This window comes from Belonocnema kinseyi, chromosome 1 (genome assembly GCF_010883055.1).
Source record: "Belonocnema kinseyi isolate 2016_QV_RU_SX_M_011 chromosome 1, B_treatae_v1, whole genome shotgun sequence".
NCBI lineage: Eukaryota > Metazoa > Arthropoda > Insecta > Hymenoptera > Cynipidae > Belonocnema > Belonocnema kinseyi.
The window spans coordinates 95400230-95418270 of NC_046657.1; the positions used below are offsets into that span (position 1 = coordinate 95400230).

Here is an 18041-nt window from a genome sequence, read left to right on the forward strand (position 1 = left end):
TATATTTGCTGCTTTTAAATAAACAGTGCAATATTGCTACATACTAAAAAATATATTATTTTTCATTAAAAACATTTATAAATTGAATGAAAATTGAAAGTACAAATCTTCCAACTATCTACCGGGAAAATATACGTCAGGATTTTCACTCTAGCCATAACCGGTTTAACCAGGGCTTGGTGGAGTCAGGGGGAAGGAGGGACGTCAACCCATTGACGAATTTCCCTCTCCGCTAGGTTCAAGTGAGAAGAGCACATTTGTCGAAAGAAAATCGAAAACCCGACCCGATCTCGAGCCGATATATCGACTTCCCGAACCAAAGTAGAGTCGAGCGAAAACGGACACACGATCTAAAACCAATACCGCAGGTTGGGATTGATTCGGAACCGTGTCGATGTCGGAAAATACATTCTAACGTGTTCCGTTATAGCTGAATCGGTTAGTAAATACTCAATGCGTGCGTGCGATCTCGGGTTCGTTTCTTAGTACATGTGGATTTTTCAGTACACTATGCTTTAGACTCATAATTAACAAATTTTATTAACAATATGTATAAAAAAATAACTGCGAATATCCTTGACATTTATATCACTTGATATTATTTTATTTTTTTCTGATAAATAACAAAACTTGTTTATATTCATCCATATTTATGTGAGCTTACAGAGAGAATGATTTGATACCACAAGTCCTAAAGTAGTAGTTTGGGCTTTTAAAGAGGGTCTAATTTATTTTAAATGCAGACCCTACTTTGACGCTAAACGTGGAAAAACGGCCGATTTCGGCTTATTTAGAACTTACTTTACAGATTTCAGCCCCTACGAAGGTAGGAGATACGGCTTCAAAGTAGGGCCTAAATTTCGACTCGGGTGAAGAGAAGAGAAAAGTAACTTTTCTTACATTTTGTTCGATTCGTGAAAACCAACTCCATTTTGTCTACAAGAAAACCTTTTCTTCATTATGCTCAACACTTTTATATCAAATATAATAAATTTGTATGTAAGTCTGCCTGGGATTGCTTATTAAGCCATTCCAAAATAAAGTGCAAATTGTATTTATCGTGTTTACTTTAATACTCGTTTCTTATTTTGCATTAAATTATATTCTTAGCTAAGCTAAAACATGTAACATTCCAATAAATTGATATCATTACAATGTATAATATGCATGGAAATTAAAACATACTGATTCTTATTGCCTTGTTTATACGGAGATTCATTATGTTTAATATTTTTTTTTTACGATTAAAGAAAAATTAGGCTTCATGTCAATAAAATAAAAATATTCTTAAAAAATTTGTAAATCCTTGTTCGTGGAATAAATGTTGTCTCATTTATTCTCGTAGCTTGTATCGTTTGCACACAATTTAATATTTTGCTTCTCAATTTTGTTTTTCATGAAGAAAACAAAAACTACTCATCCTATAAAAAAAAGTGATTCATGACAAATTTGTAGATCTGTTTTAGTTGCAAAATTTTTGTCGATCTATCTCTTTTCGTATTTTTCTTTGTTTTAACTTATTTAGTTGTTATCTAAAATTGCATCAACAACGATCACGCCGGACAGGCAGACATTTTTTGCATAAAACTAATACCTTCTCATTATGGATGAGAATGCAATTAATTTTTTTTTTGTGATCAACATTTGAATTTCCGATTTTTTAAAGCAAAATTCAAAGAGCTAATAAAAGAATAATGTAGAACCTTGGAAAAATAACGTTTTTCTCTTTTTCACGTTTTTTCATATCACGCTTTTTTGACTTCAAATGTCCATTTTCGTTTGGTTTTTTGGATTTTGAAAATCCTATAACTTCTGTAATTTTGATTTTATCTTAACAAGCCATAGGGATAAATTGTACATATTTTGTGTGCTATAAATAACTGTCGATAGAATTTTGAATTTTTAAAAAAAGCTGTCTCAAAAATATTGGAAAAGCTTAAAATTTTTGAATTGTTATCAGAAATGGCTGTTTAGCGCACGTGGACATTTGATTAAATTCGCGAAAGTCATTTTTTGCGCATGAAAGCTAATACCATCACAGTATGAATGAGAATGTAAAAAGAGGATTTTTGATGTTTTTATATTTTTAAATATCGACAATCAAACTTGTAATTTTGAACATTGTAGGTGTAAATATGGTAAGGGTGGTTTTTAGGGGTCCTGCCAAACATTCTCACTGAATCCAGCATTCATAGGATAAAAGAAGCGGATTTTTTATGTTTGTATATTTTCAAATATCGACAATCAAACTGGTAATTGTTGACATTGCAGGTGTGGATATAGTAATGGTGGTTTTTAGGAGTCTTGCTAAACAATCCCACCGACTCCATAATTCGTGGGGTTATAAAAGAGGATTTAGGACTTTTTATTTGGTTAAATATCGACAATCAAACTTTAACAAGGTAGGTTTGAATAAAGGGTGATGTGCAAGGACCACCCTTACTGTTAAACAAAAATTAGAAAAATAATTTTTTTATTCCATTCACATGAACGTTCACAACTTAATTATATGAAAAATTAAACTAATTTGTTTCTAGAAAATAAATCTTCTTCATTAGAGAATCATCACTTTGCTTGTAAATGTAATTGTTTTGTTGCAAAATTCGTTTTTGTCGGATTAAAATTAACTTTTTTGATGCAAACTCCTGTTAAAAAACAAGAATCCAAGAAATAAATTTGGATAACAACGAACAGAAAAAAAAAACAAAAAAGCCTATTGTAATCTGAAAAAAACCAATAAAAAAAATTTAGGCAAAAATAAAAAAGAGGAAGGAAAAATGAGAAGGCAGACAACCACATCCCATTCCTTCTCTTTTTTTTGTCTATTTTATTTTTATTATCATCAAATAACAATAAAATAACATTGAAAGGAAAAAAGAGAAGGAAGGGGACGTGTTACACTGCCTTTTCATTTTCTTTCCTCTTTTTTATTTTTGTCTGCAAATTTTGTTGTTTTATTTTCAGATTACAATAGGATTTTTTGTTTTTGTTTGTTCGCTGCTGTCCAAATTTGGTCCTTGGATTCTGGTTTTTTAATTTTTTTAACAGGAGTTTGCATCAATTTGATTATTGGACGTTAAATAGGAGTTTTAAATTGGATTTTAATCTAATTTAAATTGATTAAATTTTGATTTACTTTTGTGTTAGTAATTTATATTTTTGGTTTAAAATTAAACTAATTTGGTAGAAAGTTGAAATGCTTATTCAGAAGTGAAGGATATATTATTTAAAAATGAAAGGGTTTAATAGAAAATTATTAAATTTTCTTTAATGATGGACGTTCTTCATTATTCCATGTCAGTACAAAGATACTGGTAACTTGGAATAAAATGTTTAAACAAATTATTGTGCAATTTCCGCAGCCAGCGACATAGCCAGGATTTTTTTTGGGGAGGGGCTTCGATTTTTTTCCGACAGGGGCTTCGGATTTATGTATAGGCAAAGAGTGGGGGAAAAGTTAATCGAATAATGGAAAAACTTAGTTTCGAGGGCCCAAACTCCGCCCCTGGCTAAGCCTGTTCTGGGCAAGGCTCGCGAAGCTCGCGGCGAGTTCTCTCGGCAACCAAGAAGCGCGCCTTTAAGTTTCGCGTTGCGCATTGCAAGGCTTCGAGGTTCACCCTGTTTCCCTTTCCTTCGCGTAAGCAGAGTCGAGCACCACAGCAGCTGGCCACAAGTTGCTCAACCATTCCGATAGGAGACTCCCCGAGATCACTTCTCTTCTCCCCACAACCGAACTCGTGACACCAAGTTAAGTCACTCTACTCGAGGACTGCGGAGAGAAGAGAAAGGGGCGAACGACGCTTCGCTCCTAGTCCCTGTTTAAAAGTGAACTATTTTATATTGGACAGGCAACACAATTTTTGGTTCGAAACACTGGTTTTAACAAATTAAAATTTAAACTTTTATGGGATATTGAAAAACGATAGTTAGAAAATGAACAATTAAAATTGGAAAAGCTCATGATTGAACAATTAAAAAAATAAAAATAATATCAGAATAGAATTTAGAAAGGAATATTTAAAAACATAAAAGGCATAAAAACAAAAAATAAGTATGATTTTTGGAAACATACTTGTTTTAAAGCCTTTTTGTGCAACTCTGTTATACAATTTGACTTTTTTAAGGATATGTTTTTAAATATTCCGTTTTAAATTAAATAAACAGATACATCGTGCTCTACAGTTCGTTTCTTGGTCCACTGAATAAAATAGAATAATTCAGTTTAGAATTAAAATAATTAATAATTTGGAAATAAAAGTTTTTGTGACCCAAAAGCTTTCTACAATTTTTAATATTTTAAAAATTTAGAAATAAATGTCATAAATACTATTAAAAGTATGAAAATAGGACAAATCAAAATTTAATCAATGTTTAATTTAAAACTTTCAAAGTTTGACAGACGTATATTGAAATATGTTAGAAATGATTGAATTACAAATTAAAATAATTCGAAAGAGTAAAATTTAAAATTAAAGGCCTCTAATATTATACCGTGTTTAATTTAAAACGTTACACATTGATTAGGTGTGTAATTTAGAATTAAAAGTTTTTGTAATTAAAAAAATGTTTAATCAAAAGCGTTCCAAATTGACTTGTGATACAATTATGTAATATATATGTAAAATTTATACTTTATTTAATCTTTAAGGCTGCTACTTCGAATTATAATTATTTCAAATTGAAATTATAGAGTGGCCGTTTTATTTAAAAAATGAAAAAATTCTAAGCCATTTCGCAGTTTTTTCCCGGTTCGCAAACTTTTTTTACGGTCAATGAAATTTAAAAAATCGAACTCTAAAGCTAAACATTTTTCCGTTTAAATAAAAACTCCTAATTAAACTATTCAAATTGGAACTCTTGAATTTTAAACTTTTAAAATTAAAGTTTCCAAAAATGTAAATCCATGTTACCATTTTCAATGCTCTAAATTGAAGAATCAATCAATGAATGAAAAAATTTTCAAAATTATATCATTTTAAATAGTTTTTAGCTGAAAGCATTAAAAATGGAACGATACATTTTTTTTATAAACTAAACATTTCTTAAATTAAAAGCTAAATTATTTTAATTTGAAATAGTTAAAAAATTCTGGAAATGCTTCAAAACTTTATTTCAAAATCTTGAAACATCTACATGTTGCTTAACCTTTTTGTCAAATTTTAAATTATTTTTAAAAAAATTTTCAGAACTTCTAAGCATCTTTTAAAATGATTCGAATTAGCCCTAATTTTTTTTTAGAGCTGCCAAATTAAAAAAATTTCCTTGAAATGTCCCACATTCTAAATCTTTCTAAATATTATCTTTAAAAAAATTTTCAAAATTAAAAATAATTGTTAATTTTCTTATAAAATGTTTTTTCTTCTTTTGAAGCCTTTGAAACTTCTTAAAAAGCTTCTAAATTTTTTGTTTGAAATCTGCGAAAATGTATATTTGATTTTAAATTAGGCCGTGAACTATTTGCACCGACATTTTTGTACGAATAGCGGGATTTTGTCAGTAGCCGTAGAAAATTCGTTTAAATTATTTAAAATCACTATAAATTTTTTATTGATTTTTGAATGTTTTTTAAATTCTATATATATATATCCAACTAACTCGAATTTTTTTCTAAGAATAATAGGTGTTCAATTGTTATTTATACATTAAAATTCAACAATTTGAATTAAATTTTTTTTTTTTAATGAAAAATTAAAATTGTAATGTTCGAAGTTTGTTTTTCTTTAGCTTTGAATATTTAATTTATAATTACTGATTTTACATTAACAGTCAGATATTTCGAAGCATTAAATAATTGTTCTTTTTCTTAAATAAAAATTTCAAATTTTTTACGTTAAAATCTGGATGTTCTAAAATTGTGAACTGATTCCGAATCGTCTTGTAAAATCAATTCTCACTTTTTAAAACTGAAAGTACAGTTCAATTTTAAAAACCATTAATTAATTTATATTTACAGTTGATCAACTAAAAATTGGTTATAACATTTTTTTGATTTTAAACGTTTCTAACTTTAATTGTTTAAGTCTTTTAAGACTGCATCTAAAAATTCTTTAAATTAAAATATACGCTTCAAAATTAAAACTGAAAATTTTTTAATAAAAAAATTTTCGAATTACGCATTCCAAACTTAATGAGACCATAATTGAAAAGATAAAAATTTAATTAAATATTTTTAAAAACGGTCGAAATCAAAGTAGGACGATCTTTTTCTAAACATTCGTAAAATTTCCTGTAAAAAATAAATTCACTGTTATTTCTCGCTTTTTCCCGGTCACATAAAATTCCCGCTTTCCTGGTTAAGAGGCCACCCTAAATTATCTACTCTTAAATACTCTAGGTTCAAAATTCTTCGTTTCTAAAGTCTGTATTGCAAAATACTTCATTTATGAGTATCTTTCAGTCGATGTTATTGCATTTTTTAAAAATCTTAATTGTTTCATTTTGAATGTTCAGTTTACATTAAAGTAAAATAAGCGTAAAGGGTGTGAGAAGGGGGACTAAGAAATATAATTTAAATTCTTTACCTTAAAGTTTAGTTTTTTTATACTTAAAATTAAAAATTCTTTAGTTTTGGACGCTAAAATATATATATTAAGAAACAACCCCCCCCCCTAACCCCATTCTTAATGTCCTCTACCATTTGAATCATCTAATATTTAATTCGTTTATAACTGTCTCCTGTCAACAGTTTAAAGCCAAGAGCTTCTTTCAATGAAATCTTTAAGCTTTAGCATTTGAAAAAAAGAAGCAACTAACCTTTCAAAAGTTGTTGCTTCACTTGTTGCTGAACCATTGAGAGTTGCTGGGGCGTGAAGTCGGCCCCTTGAAGTCCAGTAAGAACAATTCTGGGCCCTTGGGTTGTTTGAATCACTTGTGCAGTCACACACTTTATTATAGTTCCTGGCGGTTGATCAGCCAGCAACGAAGCCTCTATACTTCCTGGAGTTGGAGTTCCCGGTGTTGTCGCGGCCGTAGTTACAATCGGAGTTGTCACTGGCGTTGCAGTTGGAGTTGTCGTTGGAGTTGCAGTTGGAGTTGTAGTTGCTGCTGGTGTATTTGGTACGATGTTGTTCGTTGGAGTTCCGACTTGTTCGGCAGGGGTCGACACCGGAGACTTTTGCACCGCAGGTGCTGCAACTGAATTAGAAATATATATTTATATTAAAGAGATACTTCGCCAGCCACAACGATTGTCCAATTTTTATCGGGACTTCCATTAATCATTTTATATTATCAAAGACGCTAACCTTTTTGTGTTTTAACAGGCGTCACAGCATTCTTAACAATAATTCCGCTATTTGGGGAATTCAAATGCAAGATTTGATTTCCAGTTGGAGTGCTGCGGATAATAACTTGATGACCTCCTATCGTTGCAAGTTGCGCTTTTCCTGAAGCTAATTGTTGCGCCAGAGCCGGATTGTTAACAACAATTTGACCTGTGTTGATGACTTGATTGCCAGTTGGCATAACCTATTGTAAATGAAAATCTTTAAGTAAATTTAATTCACTTCATAACATATTCATTAATATTGGTAATAATGTATTAAGTTTAATAATAAGCTGTCAAATAAAAATAATATTTAATACCTGAGATCCCTGAACTATTTGTCCACTACTTGTAACCAAGATCGTATTTTTCTGAGGCGTCGCCGTTCCACTAGCAGCAACAGACTTTCTTTGAACAGTAGTTGGAACCAGCTTTTGAGAAGCTTGGTTCTGTTCTATCACGTCTCCTTGCTGCGTGTGCTGAATAACTACCGTTTTCGATGGTGCTATTTTCACAGGTGTTCCTGAAACTGTGGAGGCAATTTTCGACGTATTTGGAGTCTTGGGCCCAATCTGAAAATATACAACAATTAAATTCTAGCTGCATTCCAAAATGAAGCCATTTAAAAATCGTCAAAATTTATATAAGTGCTATTTGGAGATTTTGTTCTCATTTGATGAAAATTTGTAATCATTTTTGAAACCAATTTCTTATACTACGATTGTTATCGAATTTTAATTTTCAAGTTTCAGGCCTTTTTCAGGGGTTTTCAAAAGTTTAAAGCATTTTGAATTTGAGTTGTCTGAATTGAAAAAATATTTGCCAATTTAAAGGATGATTTATGTTTGAATAACTACTAGGTATTAGTTTTTTTGAAAACTTTAATTTCTTCATTATTTTGAATTCTTATTAATGTGAAGGATTTTTTATTTGAATTAAAGTGAACTCTTTCCAATTAATTTTTCTATATATTAGCCTTTGGAACTACTCTTCGGTATAAACTTTTGAGAATTGTAGGCAGTATTTAAAAAATATATTATCTAAAATTTATACAACTACCCCGTTTGGATTTATACAAATTGTCTTCTCTCGGTTATGCAATCCTTGAATCACACAATATAAAATTTAACAGATGCAAACAAATTACCTGAACTGTAGAAGATGTCGGTGTGTTTGTTCCCGAAATTTGTGGACTTTGTGTCGAAATTTGAGGCGACTGATTTGTATTAAGAACATGCAATTTTCCATCTGGCATTTGGACCAATTGTTGACCAGGCATCAAACCTCGAACTTGCAATTTACCATCGGGTCCTCGCAAAATTTGCACTCGCTGCTGGCTTTGCGATGCGTTTGGAGTTCCAGGTTGGCTTGCGACTTTGATTAAAGACTGTTGTTGATTTGGGGTCTGTGGCTGTTGGGTCTTTGGTAAAATGCTCGTCGGTCCAGAAATGACACGCGTATTACCGTCCGGTGCTAAAGTACGAGAAGATTAATATTTGTCATTAAAATGATCCTTCTACGGTAAAATAATTTTTTAATCATCATTTCAAACTTACTCTTCGTCATGTAGATTCGCCTCGTGCCGATGAAAGTTTTATTTTGCGACGGCGTCGTCAACAAGGAAGTAAGTTGCGATTTTCCTTGGCTTGTATTCGGAGTCGCGGGTATAGCAACTTTGGTAACAACCTTAATCGATCCGTCTAAAGATTATATAAATGAAAAGGAATCAAATTAAGAATTATTCGAAAGCAGTAAACTCTTCTAAGAAAATTAAAATTAAAAAAACTTAGCCCGTAGTAATTCAGGCCTCGAATCGACTAGAATGCTTTCAAAAAGTCGCATTAGTCACATGGAATTTAAAAAAAAAAAAAACAGAATCACCAGACACTTAAATAATCAAAATTTGATTTCTTTAGAAAACAGAGCATAATTTTCACATCAAGAATTTCCATTTTGAATATTTATTTTCAACTAAAAAGGTTTTTAACAATTATGGCATTGTGGTATTTTTGACAACTGCAATTTGGTGACTGTGAATTCTCTTTCGTTAAAGCTCCTCCCGCTCTATTATATTAAATGCATGTTTGATTGATTTCTGTACATCGGTCCGGGACTTTTGTCCTAAGTGACAAATTTTGCTGTTGAAACGTTTTATCATATCTTGTGTCGTTTTTCCAAAAATTAAATTAATGATTTCTACTAATAAATAATCTATTTTTAAAAGTTGGATATACATAGGTCGTTAGAAATTACGCTCGTTAATTGTTTTAAACTCAAATTAAAATAGTTCAAATGCCCAATATAATTTAAATTAATGACAAAAAGTAATTTGTATTTTTAGCAAAAAAAATTTTAGCCTCAAACTTTAATTTAAATTCTATATAGTTTAGTTTGTATCCGGCTAAATAAACATGGTCGATTTTTTATGGCAAGATTTAAAAGTAAAATTTGAGACTTGAATACTTATTTTTGAGAATTCTACATTCTGCTTCTGTCGGTGGTTTTCATATTTCACTAAAATACGGAATTATTTGTAACATATCATCACGGTAATGATTAGATTTACAAAAAAAAACGAACTTTTTCTCGTGTTAAATCAATGGGCAACTTCATTGTTTTTGCACGACCACTAAATATTAAACGATTTCGCTCACAAGGAAATTTTTTTTGGACATTCGAAAAAAACTTGCGGGGTGAGAGCAGAGAAATTCTAAAAAAAATGTCACCATGTATAAATAAGAACCACCTTACTACACAAGCTACTTTTTGCAACATTCATCCTCAAAAATTATTTAGCAGTTTTTTATAGTCAATTATTATTGAATTTTAAATATTGAGGTTCAAGTTATAATGCTTTAATTTATGTTTACAGTTAATCGACTTGCAAAGTTTTACTATAAAATTTGTTGAGTTTTAAAGTATTTTGATTTTTACTTGTTCACGTCTAAAAAAAACTTTAGTGAGAAAATCATTCAACCAGAATATTTTTAAATTTGAAAATTAAAAATTAGAAATCAGGACTTAAAAATAAAAACTGCTACAAAGAAAGGACTTTAAAATGACGCATTGTAAACTAAATGATTTCATATGTACTTGAAAATGTTATCAACTGAACTTTTAAAAATCAAAAGAATTTCAAACAACGCATTGAAAATTGCACAATTTCATGTGATATCAAGTTAAATGTTTGAATCACTGTCATTTTTCGACCAAGCCGTCACTTTGAAATGACTCTATTTCAAACTTTATTAACTGAAACAAGTATCGAATAACGACAAAAATAAAAAAAAGTCGAATAGTCGCATTTAGTCGCTTTAGAATAAAATAAAGATTGTGGAGCTCCCACCTTGATTCGAATTTGACGTGACCTTGACAAGTTGATTGACAGAGGAGTTTCCAATTGCAGGACTCTTAAGAGTCTCAAGAGCCCTTTTCTGTTGATGAGCAGCTCTCTGCATTCTAAGTTGCTGTTCCATTTTCTCTTTAATCTCCTCTGGAGTTTGTTTTCCACTAACGAGCTGATCCGCGCCAGCGGTGGCGGAAGCGGTTCCTCTATTACCAACCACCACTGATTGTGGCACACCGGATCGGCTCCTAGTAATAATCTGGGCATTAGCCTTCTCTAACCTAGAATGGACACACACACGCCAAGCGGAGGGTTAGTATCGAGTGATTGTTATGTTATGCGAGGAGAGGATTCTGTACACACCAGTGTACTCGCTCTTGTCATTCCAATTAAATCGAACGACATTGATCAAAATCTAATGAAATTGAATAAAATTCCATTCCAACTACAGAAAAGCGAAAAAATAGAGGAATTGATGATTTAAAAGCAAGTGTGAAAATGAATTAATGAAGGACAAGAGTGTAGAACGACTGTGCAAACATAAAGATATTGAAAAGCTTTCAAGTTTTCTATTTCCAGCTGTTGAAAAGCCTTCTGATTGTTTAATAAAATAATATTTAAAAGTGGATTATTTTGAAAGTTATAAAATCTGGACTCTTCACAATTCATTTGCATTCAAGTTTCAACATTTCCAAATTTTACAGTATTTATTAGCTGCCGAATTTTCAAATTCGAATCATGCCTAGAAGAAACATAAATAAACAAGGAAAGTTATATGAAACATGTATTTTAAAAGCACAAAAAAATAGATCACCCAGATCGGAGATGTCGAATACGAAAAAGAATTTCGTACTCGAATTACAAGTATACAATTTAAAAATCAAACAAAAATTGAAACATACAAAACTTAAATCATCATACCTGTCACCGTATTGTTTAATTTCCCAGAGTTCTAATTTGTCTTCATCGACCCATTCCTCGGAAACTTGAGGTTCTGTGCTGTGTGGAGATTCAGGTCGTTTTCGTTTCCTTAATCCGCTTCGTATAGAAGTCACCTCTGCAGAAAAAGATAATGTAATCCAAATAAAATATTCAGGTGTAAATAAATAAAACATTTTTTTCGAAATTATGTAAAACATTGAAATTTATTATGAATTAACTGTTTGTAACTTTCGAAACGAAGGCAGGAAATCTTGCGTTTCACTTTCGACTTACCAAAAATTTTGTTGTCCTCATCCTCTCCACACTAAATGAGGTATCGATATGAACATTTCGGAAATTAAATAAACAGCAATAAGAAAGGTTTATAATTACAAAATAAAATTTCAAAACATTTTTTTTTTGCAACTGTAAATATGTAGCAATAATCATTCCTTAGTTCCTTTCACTTAACAAACAAAATTTTCAACTCGATATCTAATTTCGTGTAAACACAGGAGGATGGCGAAAAAATCGTTAGTAAAACATATTTTGAGGTTTCTATTAAATGTATTTAAATATAGAGTGCACACAAAACTCAAGAAATAAAAATAAAAATGTGTCAAATGTTCCAAATTAAAACGCTGACAGTTCAATGAGAAAGAATGTAATAATTATGAATTCTAGAAATCGAAGTATTTGAGGTTTCACACAGTAAAATTTCAATTAAGGAAGACTTCTTTGTTTGATAAAGCGAAATCATGAAAATATAAAACTTGCCAGTTCTATTTTTTGGTGGCGTATGTTTAAAATTGACTAATTTCAAATAAAAACATTCAAAACTATACAATTTAAAATTGCAAGTGATTAAAATACAGAAATTAACCAATTGTATAGCATAAAAATGTGAAAATTTTATATTAGAAAAACTTCAAAAATTTACTACTTAAAATTGATTTGTTTTCTATCTACAAAAAGTGGTGTAACGAAATATCTTGAAAATCTCGCTATGATGGATGTTGAAGACCTGATTGACTTTTTATTACTTCAAGTTTTTTTTATATCTCAAAATTGATATTTTGAAAATTAAACCGCAAATAATCCCTATTAATAAGAAAAATCATAGGAAACCTTATGAGAAATGAGAAATATTTGTACTTTTTAAAACTCTTGAACGGTTAAATTATAACGTTCAATTTATCTAATAAATTATGGAAAATATATATGTTTTATTTTAGTGTTTTTCGCTGCAAAACAGTATTAAAAAAATTTCAAAACTAAAATCATAAAGTTTCGAGGACTTAAAATGTTTAAAAATTTAAGATTGTGTTAGTGTTTTTCGTCGAAAATTATAATTTTTAAACAACGTGAGCTCAACAAGATCTCAATTTTTTAGTGCTTTACATCGGAAGTGTGTATTTTTAATCATAAATTATTAGATTTTGAAGGTTCATGCTTTAAAAATTTTTAATTACATTAGCGTTTTAAATAAAAAATTGGTATTTTCTAACAAAAAGTATTATAATATGACAAAGATTTAGAATCTTTTAACAATTATGGATTATGTCAGTATTTTTCGTCGGATTTTTTTTATATTAGATTTTAAAGATTCACAACTTTTTAACTATTTTTTTTTATGTTGGTGTTTTACATCAGAAATCTCTACTATTAGTAAAAAATGATTAAATAAAAAAAAAAGATAATTTTTGTGTGTACATTGGCGTTTTAAATCGAAAATTGGTATTTTTAAACCAAAATAATTGTAATTTAAATACGATTTAGAATCTTTGAACAATTTTGGATTATGTCAGTGTATTAAAAATATAAGAAAACGTAAAAAGGAAGAAAAACGTAAATTTTTAACTGTTTGCAAATTCAACTTTTAATTTTCTTCAATTTTCAATAGTTTAAAATATAACCTTTGACAATTACACTATTGAAAAATGGTGAAAATTCTATTTTGAACTGTTGAAAACTGTAAAACGAAATTAAAATTCGAAGAATATTAAAAATTAACCAATTAAAAATGTGAATAATTAAACAAAAATAGATGAAATAAATATTAAAATTCTTATAAAATTAATAAGTCATCAAAACAATTTTTTAAATTTGCTATAAAAACAAATATTCGTGATTAGATTGAATCTTACCTCGGACTTGTTTGGGAAGTTCAAGCGGAATAACAACTTTTCTTCGTAAATATTGAGTCTTGTCCATAAATTGTCCAACTTGTCGATGTTTTAAAATTTCGAGCGACATGATTTCCGTATCGGTTGTAATTTGATGTTTTCCGTCGGTGGAAAGAGGCTTCGCAGCCATGTCGTCCCATCGAAGACACGCCCATAAAATTCGCAACTGAAGAGCCGCTGAGGCCAATGATTTTAATCCCACGGTACGATAAAGCCAGCAGGTTTTGAACAAGGGCCTAGGACAAGGATAAGGCCACACCGACATGTTTGCCTGAAAGGAGAAATAAATACAAAATTTAATGAATTAAGAAATTTTAAAAATGGTTCGGAAATGCAAACTACCCTTCTTATTTATAATTTTAAATATAAATATAAAAGACAGACAAACAAACCTTTGCAGAGTGATTGAATCCCAAAACCGGAGTTCGTCCTCCAAGTCTCGACAGTTTTCTCAACTCGTGCTGCGGGAGCAGAAGAATACTACGGTGTTTAGTCTTCGTGGAGAAAGTTGAGCACAGCGGATATTTCACTGGAGTTCTCTTTTTCCTTCGGTCCGCGATGGAAATCGAGATTTTCTTCAAGTAAACTTTACCCTGGGAGGATTTTGTTGCATAAACTTTTTCTGTCCCATCTGGGTTTAGTTCCTTTTCAACTACAGTTCGCTGTAGCGTTCTTCCTCTACGATTTATTACCACCGTCATAGATCCTGTCTTATTACTGCGAAAAAGGCATTTTTTAATTTGTATATAAGGTTCCTATATTACAAATAATTCAATTTCGATATTTGATTTACCAAAATTCATTTTTTCGATTTGAAATTTCAAAGTAAAGGAATAGTTTTCAGATTGGCACTCTCAAATCGAAGAAAACAATTTCTGGTCATGTCTAGATTTACAAAGATGTTTTACGTTCTTAAAGTTCAAAAAATATAAATATTCAAAGCTTAAAAATTAGTTATTTGAACTATTCAAAGCTGAAGTATAAAAAATTAAAGCATTAACAACAAAAATTTTCATAAATGAAAAGCATTTAAAATTTTACATTTAAAGTTAAATTTAAAAATCAGCAATCTTAAATTCAAGCAGTCAATAATGTAAAGTTACAAATTGGAAGCCTTCTAATTTCTAAAATTTGCATTCTAAATGCTTAAAAACTAGATACGTTTCAAAAATAAAACATTCAATTTGAAGACAGTAGCTTTCAAAATTAAATAAAAATTATAATTCGAATCGTCAAACAAAGACAATCTAAATTTTCTTTCAAACTGAAAGCTTTTGAAATAAAAAATAAAACATTTTTAAATTTAAATTTACAAGCACGAAGCTTAAAAAATGCATACATTTTAAATTCAATGTTATTTTCACTGTTCAAAGTTGAAGAATTTTTAATTGTAAGCTTTTAAACAACTGAATTATTCTTAGATCGTTTAAAATGAAATAATTTCAAATCAGAAACACAAAGCTGATCAATTTAAACTATGAAGTATTTTTAATTGAAATATTCGACACTTTGTATAAAATTAAAAATTTTCGTAATTAGAAAAGTGAAATTAAATTATTTTTTTTAAATTTAATTTTCAAAATGCAGTAATTTTAGTTTCAATTGTAAAGTTATAATTTTAAATTGTAGAATTTTGAAGAATTTATATTAAAAATTCATAAATTATTAAGACATTTCCTAGAGTCAAACATTGTTAAATGATATTGCTACATTTTAAACTGTTTTAACATCATCAACTAAAACTTTTAATACCGCGTTTTCAAGTTAAACTTGTTTGATTTGAATTTCTCCCAGCATTACAAATTTTACTGTGTTATTTTTTTTGTAACTTTTTAAATTTAAAATATACTATTAAAATTATGGGCTTGAAAAATAAAAATGTTCAAATTAAAGCCTGCAATATTAAAAAAAATTTACATACGAAAACTTTACAAATTGAATACTTCAAACTCAAAGTATTGGATGGGTTTTTCTATTAATTATTTCTAAAAAATGTAGATATTACTTTTTTATTAAGTGCACTTGGCCTTGTCATACAAATATTTTATATTCAAGTCTATAACTAATATTACAAAAATGATCTCTTTCTTACCTGGTTTTCGTTTCGGCAATAACTGAAGTTACGTCTATCGCATTTTCCGAACTCTCCTCCACTTTTTTGACAATGCCATCAACCGATTTTACAGTCTGACTAGTTGTTGTAGTTACTGTTGTTGTCACAACGCTGCTTGTGGTAGTAACGGTCATTTCTGATTTCTCTGCTTTCACCTCATCTTTCTAAAATTAACAGTAAAAAGACGGTTTCGATTTTAGTAATTGAAATGCCAGTTGTTTTTTTAAACTGATCAGGTTGCCGATTTTAAATTCCCGGTCATTCCCCGGTTTTTCCAGTATAAGTTTTTAAACTTTCCCATTCAACTAAAAGTAATATATACATACTTGCCGCTAAAAACGCAAACATTTATTTTAATGTATGATGTTCACTCTAAACATCCTTTAAAGTAGTCCGGCTACTGGGAAAGCTAGTTAAAGCTATTTCCATAATTTTTTTCTGAAATTTGGAATTAAATACAAAATTTGGCCAGGATATCAATTACAAAATGAAGTGTTAAATTTGTATGCTGATCAATATTAATAAAATGTTTTTTAAATAATAATAAAATGTAAATTTAAATGTTCATTGGGCTCGGTTTTAGCTACATTCTTGATTCTAGGCTACATTTTGATAAAATTAAGCCCAAATACCCTGGAAGCAAGTATAAATGAGCAGTACTTCAAATTTTACATTATATTTTCTGTCTCAAACAAGTTTTCCTAACAATATTCAACATTCAAATGTTAACCTGGAAATGGCCCATAAAAAGGCATTATGTGAAAGAGGACATATTTCTCCGCAAAAAAAAGAACAACTAATTTCAATGATTTTTCATCTGATCGATCCAATAGCCGGACACAACAGAGCAAAAAATTGTTCAATAAATTAATTTTTAAGTAAATTTTAAACAAAATTTCGACTTTTAGTTGAAAAAATTGATTTGCAACCACAAATAATAGATTTTCAAGAAAATAGTTCAATTTTGAACGTAAGTGATGAATTTTCAACTAAAATGATGAATCTTCAACTGAAATAGTGGAATTTTTACCAAAAAATTAATTTGTTCTATAAAGGATCAATTGTTTATCAAAACTTATGTAATTAAATTCAAGTCTAAAAAATAATATTCAATCAATTATATGTATTTTGAACTTGAACTATAAAAATATACAATTGGAATAAATTAAATTTTCAGTCAAAAAATTACTTTCCTCCAAAAAAGTAACTTTAAAAACTTCTTACATTTTCAAACAAAAATGGACATTCGAAAACATTTTTTTAAATGTACCAATAGTCAACCCAATAGTTGAATTTTCATTTAAAAAAATACATTTTCAACTAAAAATATAATGGTTAAATTTTCGGTTAAAAATCTAATTCCGGGTAACCGTTTTAATCGACGAAATAAATTCCCGGTCATTTCTCGGTTCGCAAACATTTTTCACGGTCAATGAAATTTAAAAAATGGAACACTAAAGCTAAAAAATTTTCAACTTGAGGTAATAAAAACTGATCTTTAAATGAAAGCACTCAAAGTTGAACTGTTCAATTTTGAACTTTTAAAATTAAAATTTAAAAGTTTTTAATGGAAAAATGTTGTATTCAAATGCCTAATAATGTACGCGTATAAAATTGAAGGCACTAACATTTTTCAATATAAAATAATATAAATCCACGTTATCATTTTCAATGCTCTAAATTAAAAAATCATCAATGAACTTTAAAATTTTCAAAATTATATAATTTTAAGAAATTTTAAGCTAAAAATATCAAATATTGAAAAATCTATAAAATTTTAACTGAACACTTCTTAAATTAGAAATTCAATTATTTTCTTTATAATAGTTTAAATATCCTTGGAAAGCTACCAAATTTTATATCAAAACCTTGAGAAATTTAGAAGTTGTTTTAAATTGGTTTTAAATTAAAAATTATTTTGGAAATTTTTTCAGAAATTCTAAATATCTGTCAAAATAAATTGAATTTTTTCTACAATTTTCAAAAAATCCTGCAAATTTTAGAAAATTTCTTCGCAATTTCGATGTATAAATAACAATTGAACATTTATTTTTAGGCGTAGAAGTTTTGAAAAGATTCAAACTTCATGCAAAACTTGAAATGATAGCCTAATATAAAACAAAATGTAGATTTTCGAAGACTTTAAACAAAAAAATTACATTCTTTTCAAAAATTTTTAAAGGCTTCAAAAGAATAAAAACATTTTCTTAA

At 29.1% G+C, this 18041-nt stretch overlaps 1 protein-coding gene across 8 annotated transcripts in view; it reads right to left on the minus strand.

Annotated features, from left to right (window-relative positions):
• The window catches only part of LOC117171702 (nucleosome-remodeling factor subunit NURF301), a 74267-nt gene that overhangs the window by 24981 nt on the left and 31245 nt on the right, over positions 1–18041 (minus strand). For 7 of the 8 annotated variants that reach the window (XM_033359278.1, XM_033359286.1, XM_033359265.1 and 4 more), the window contains 10 exons: positions 15810–15994; positions 14110–14434; positions 13679–13988; positions 11532–11667; positions 10611–10891; positions 8821–8964; positions 8412–8737; positions 7585–7836; positions 7245–7467; positions 6754–7134 (listed from right to left, as the gene is read on the minus strand). In XM_033359278.1, the coding sequence (XP_033215169.1) occupies positions 6754–7134; positions 7245–7467; positions 7585–7836; positions 8412–8737; positions 8821–8964; positions 10611–10891; positions 11532–11667; positions 13679–13988; positions 14110–14434; positions 15810–15994 (2563 nt within the window). The remainder of the gene's footprint in view (positions 1–6753; positions 7135–7244; positions 7468–7584; positions 7837–8411; positions 8738–8820; positions 8965–10610; positions 10892–11531; positions 11668–13678; positions 13989–14109; positions 14435–15809; positions 15995–18041) is intronic. The other variant, XM_033359314.1, reaches the window with a different exon arrangement.